Source organism: Trifolium pratense, linkage group LG5 (assembly GCF_020283565.1).
Source record: "Trifolium pratense cultivar HEN17-A07 linkage group LG5, ARS_RC_1.1, whole genome shotgun sequence".
Taxonomy (NCBI): domain Eukaryota; kingdom Viridiplantae; phylum Streptophyta; class Magnoliopsida; order Fabales; family Fabaceae; genus Trifolium; species Trifolium pratense.
This window is the reverse complement of record NC_060063.1, coordinates 21,431,435-21,436,738: the sequence shown is the minus strand read 5'-3', so window position 1 is coordinate 21,436,738 and position 5,304 is coordinate 21,431,435. Positions and strand designations below refer to the sequence as shown.

The 5,304-nt window shown below is 30.9% G+C and overlaps 2 protein-coding genes across 2 annotated transcripts; both read left to right on the top strand.

Moving 5' to 3' along the window:
- Positions 1-571: 571 nt before the first annotated feature.
- LOC123883985 (expansin-A23-like) lies at positions 572-1,711 on the top strand. The gene is made up of 2 exons (XM_045932951.1): positions 572-707; positions 1,005-1,711. Exons 1-2 carry the CDS (start codon positions 572-574, stop codon positions 1,616-1,618), a joined length of 750 nt encoding a protein of 249 aa, XP_045788907.1. The 3' UTR covers positions 1,619-1,711.
- Positions 1,712-3,679: 1,968 nt separating this feature from the next.
- Positions 3,680-4,715, top strand: LOC123886234 (expansin-A23-like). Its single transcript, XM_045935567.1, has 2 exons — positions 3,680-3,709; positions 4,104-4,715. Exons 1-2 carry the CDS (start codon positions 3,680-3,682, stop codon positions 4,713-4,715), a joined length of 642 nt encoding a protein of 213 aa, XP_045791523.1.
- The last annotated feature ends 589 nt before the right edge of the window (positions 4,716-5,304 follow it).

The window sequence follows — 5,304 nt, the reverse complement described above, 5'->3', positions numbered from 1 at the left end:
GAAAGGGAATTTGGTTCGAGAAAACTAAGGTTGATGGGACATAAGATGAAATGGTGATGAAGTCATTTTATAGAATCTTAAGCAAAAATGAGTTGACTTTATTGTGGTGTTTGCCCTCTTTTAGGCCTGGTTTGTTTCAGACTTTCTAGCAAAAAAAAAAAAATCAATTTTTTTTTATTTTACTTGTGTTTGTTTTAGATTTTTTTAAAAATCATTTTAGTAAAAAGAAAATCATTTTTTCCTACAAAATGAAAAGCTATTTCCAATAGCTTTTTTCAAAATCTATTATTTTGAAAATCATTTTCTAAGATTTTATCATATATATGCAAATGTTAATTCTTTAATGAATTTATCTTCTTTATTTTTTGGACAATTGACTTTTTATTAGTCTTGAGAGTTGACTATTATTTTTAGTCGTCTCGAGAATTGACTTTATATCTTTATTTGTCTTGAGAATTGAAATATATCCTTTTATATTTATTTTCATTTCCTTTAAATACCATCATTTATTCACCACTCTAACATGCAAATATTCCACAACCCTTTTTTGTGTCTTTTACGTACCTCAGTCATGGCTATGTCTCACTCTTTCATTCCTCTGGTCTTTTTCATATTGCTACTTATACAGGCCATAGCTGGCATTGACCTAAATTGGTATGATGCTCATGCAACCTTCTACGGTGGTCCTTCAGGAGCTGGAACCATGCGTAAGTTCTAAAATTAAACTTCGATTTTTTACTTTATAACATTTTAGATGATACAAATCGTTTATACGTAATTTATTCTCTCAACAATAAAGAACAATGAATCTCAATTATTTTGTTTGTCTAATATTCTTCACCCACATGCAATTATAAATAAAATCATATTTCAATTTTTTAATATCATATGGTATGCGTTAGATGAAGTTCAGATGACTAATCCTTATTATTTATTATATATACATGAATTAAGAATAAATGAGCAACAAATCGTGCCGCTAATCCTTTCTTGTATTTGTGCAGAGGGGGCTTGTGGTTATGGTGATCTGTACAAACAAGGATATGGACTTGCAAACACAGCACTAAGCACAGCTCTATTCAATAATGGAGCTACTTGTGGTGCTTGTTTTCAGTTATTTTGTGTCAACGATCCCCAATGGTGCATAAAGGGCGCAAAGCCAATCACAGTAACCGCAACAAATTTTTGTCCTCCAAATTCCGCCCAGCCCGGTGCTTGTAACCCACCACTAAAACACTTTGACTTAAGTTATAAAATGTTCACTTCTATTGCCTACGAAAAAGGCGGTATCATACCCGTTAAATATCGACGTGTTTCATGTGTGAAACAAGGGGGTGTTAGGTTTGAGATCAACGGAAACCCTAATTTCTTGTTTGTTTTGGTGTTCAATGTTGCCAATGCTGGTGATGTTTCTCGTGTTAGTGTCAAAGGGTCTAAGACTGGATGGATTCCCATGAAGCGCAATTTTGGACAAAAGTGGAATACTGGAGTGAATTTGGTAGGACAAGCTTTGTCATTTCAAGTTACTACAAGTGATGGAAAAACTTTGGAGTTTTATTCAGTTTCTCCTTACAACTGGCAATTTGGACAGACTTATCAGAGCCAGGGTAATTTTTAGATAAAATTTAACTCATAAATATATCAAGTCACAAAATTATTAGGAGAATTGAGTTAAGAGATAATAATTATTGTGAGTATCATGTTATTTCAATTCTAGCATTTTGATGAAATAAAAGTCTACGGTTTATAATTTTTAAAATGGTTTTCTTGTACGTCTTTTCGTTGTATAATTTATGTTTAAATGATATTTCCAAATCCACTTAGAATTCTAGTTTGTTTTTGCCATTTATATATAAAAAAATTACTAATTTATTTTTTTGGTCAATATTTTTAGACTTATATAAATGACATTTTTCACAAGTGAATTGAATATAGACTTATAAAAATTTACATATTGTGAAATTCTATATACAATTCATTTGTTAAAAAAGCTATTTAATACATTCAAGACAAATTTAGTTATTATATATATATACATGTGAGTGTATGCGCGCACATACACTTTTTTATGGTATATATATTCATTAATAGTGTACGTAATAGAGTATAGTTGTCGAAATTTGGGGCATTTATCTGTTATTAAAGCTTGCGCGTCAGTGACAGAGTTGTTCAATGAATCAACCTTATTATCTCCTTTTTTCTCGTATTTCATCGCTATCACGTATAAAAACTGTGGAATATGATTCATTTTCTCCTTATCAAGTTCCGGAGATGAATCCACTCTCATTCAACTCGAAACTCCGAATTATCTATAACTTCCTTCATGGTACAATAATACGTGGAACACACCCTAACCCCGTTAAAACTTTTGCTCCAAATAAGCCCATACCACTTTCCGCATGGATAATTGTTCCTAACTTAGAAAATTAATACCTCTCTGGACACCCTTATTTGAACCCCACCAAAAAGAATTCATCATCCTCTCCAATTTTTCACCGAGGGATGACGGTAGCAAAAATGTGCTCATATAGTAAGTTGGAATAGCTTGAGTCACAAATTTCACAAACAAATGACAAGTATCACTAAAACTCACATAACATTTTTCACATGCTCCATTAAATTTTTTTTTCTATAGGCAAAGTGACAAATACCACTGAAACTTGCATACACAATTGCAATGTTTCGAGTTTGACATTGGATGAAAGTAGCACCGTTTGAAAGATTTTTTTGAGATTTCATATTATAGAAGAAGGAAAAATTACACTCACAACCCCTGGAATCTATTTAAATGATATCGACAACTCCCTCTAGTTTTATAAACTTACACTAATCTCCCTTTAATTCATATCAAATACAGAAATACCTCCCTTTCTCATTAACGATGTTCATTTTCTGTTAACTGTTTTTATAGTTTTTTTTTATAAGAAACTTTTTTCATAGTTGATCGTTGTTAAATGTTGAACATGTCACCGCAATTTACAATCAAATTAGTTTTATCATTAGTATTATGTTGACGACAGCCAATTTTGTGATTATCGTTTCAAATAAGTTGTTGTTATATGTTTTATTTATAATCAATTAGCTCTATATCGTCTTTATACCAACAAAATGTAACAAAAAGAAAGAGAAAGGGAATTTGGTTCGAGAAAACTAAGGTTGATGGGACATAAGATGAAATGGTGATGAAGTCATTTTATAGAATCTTAAGCAAAAATGAGTTGACTTTATTGTGGTGTTTGCCCTCTTTTAAGCCTGGTTTGTTTCAGACTTTCTAGCAAAAAAAAAATCAATTTTTTTTATTTTACTTGTGTTTGTTTCAAATTTTTTCAAAAATCATTTTAGTAAAAAGAAAATCATTTTTTCCTACAAAATAAAAAGCTATTTCAAAATCTATTATTTTGAAAATCATTTTCTAAGAATTTTTCCTATATATGCAAATGTTAATTCTTTTATGAATTTATCTTCTTTATTTTTTGGACAATTGACTTTTTATTAGTCTTGAGAGTTGACTATTATTTTTAGTAGTCTCGAGAATTGACTTTATTTCTTTATTTGTCTTGAGAATTGAAATATATCCTTTTATATTTATTTTGATTTTCTTTAAATACCATCATTTATTCACCACTCTAACATGCAAATATTCCACAACCCTTATTTGTGTCTTTTACGTACCTCAGTCATGGCTATGTCTCACTCTTTCATTCCTCTGGTCTTTTTCATATTGCAACTTATATAGGCCATAGCTGGCATTGACCTAAATTGGTATGATGCTCATGCAACCTTCTACGGTGGTCCTTCAGGAGCTGGAACCATGCGTAAGTTCTAAATTTTTTACTTTATAACATTTTAGATGATACATATCGTTTATACGTAATTTATTCTCTCAACAATAAAGAACAATGAATCTCAATTATTTTGTTTGTCTAATATTCTTCACCCACATGCAATTATAAATAAAATCATATTTTAATTTTTTTTATATCATATGGTATGCGTTAGATGAAGTTCAGATGACTAATCCTTATTAGTTATTATTTATACATGAATGAAGAATAAATGACCAACAAATCGTGCCACTAATCCTTTCTTGTATTTGTGCATAGGGGGCTTGTAGTTATGGTGATCTGTACAAACAAGGATATGGACTTGCAAACACAGCACTAAGCACAGCTCTATTCAATAATGGAGCTACTTGTGGTGCTTGTTTTCAGTTATTTTGTGTCAACGATCCACAATGGTGGATAAAGGGCGCAAAGCCAATCACAGTAACCACAACAAATTTTTGTCCTCCAAATTCCGCCCAGCCCGGTGCTTGTAACCCACCGCTAAAACACTTTGACTTAAGTTATAAAATGTTCACTTCTATTGCCTACGAAAAAGGCGGTATCATACCCGTTAAATATCGACGTGTTTCATGTGTGAAACAAGGGGGTGTTAGGTTTGAGATTAACGGAAACCCTAATTTCTTGTTTGTTCTGGTGTTCAATGTTGCCAATGCTGGTGATGTTTCTTGTGTTAGTGTCAAAGGGTCTAAGACTGGATGGATTCCCATGAAGCGCAATTTTGGACAAAAGTGGAATATTGGAGTGAATTTGGTAGGAAAAGCTTTGTCATTTCAAGTTAATACAAGTGATGAAAAAACTTTGGAGTTTTATTCAGTTTCTCCTTACAACTGGCAATTTGGACAGACTTATCAGAGCCAGGGTAATTTTTAGATAAAATTTAACTCATAAATATATCAAGTCACAAAATTATTAGGAGAATTGAGTTAAGAGATAATAATTATTGTGAGTATCGTGTAATTTCAATTCTAGCATTTTGATGAAATAAAAGTCTACGATTTATAATTTTTAAAATGGTTTTCTTGTACACCTTTTCGTTGTATAGTTTATGTTTAAATGATATTTCCAAATCCACTTAGAATTCTAGTTTGTTTTTGCCATTTATATATAAAAAAAATACTAATTTGTTTTTTTGGTCAAAATTTTTAGACTTATATAAATGACATTTTTCACAAGTGAATTGTATATAGACTGATAAAAAATTACATATTGTGTAATTCTATATACAATACATTTGTTAAAAAAGCTATTTAATACATTCAAGACAAATTAAGTTATTATATATATACATTTGAGTGTATGTGCGCGCGCGCATACACTTTTTTATGGTATATATATTCATTAATAGTGTACGTAATAGAGTATAGTTGTCGAAATTTGGGGCATTTATCTGTTATTAAAGCTTGCGCGTCAGTGACAGAGTTGTTCAATGAATCAACCTTATTATCTCCTTTTTTCTCGT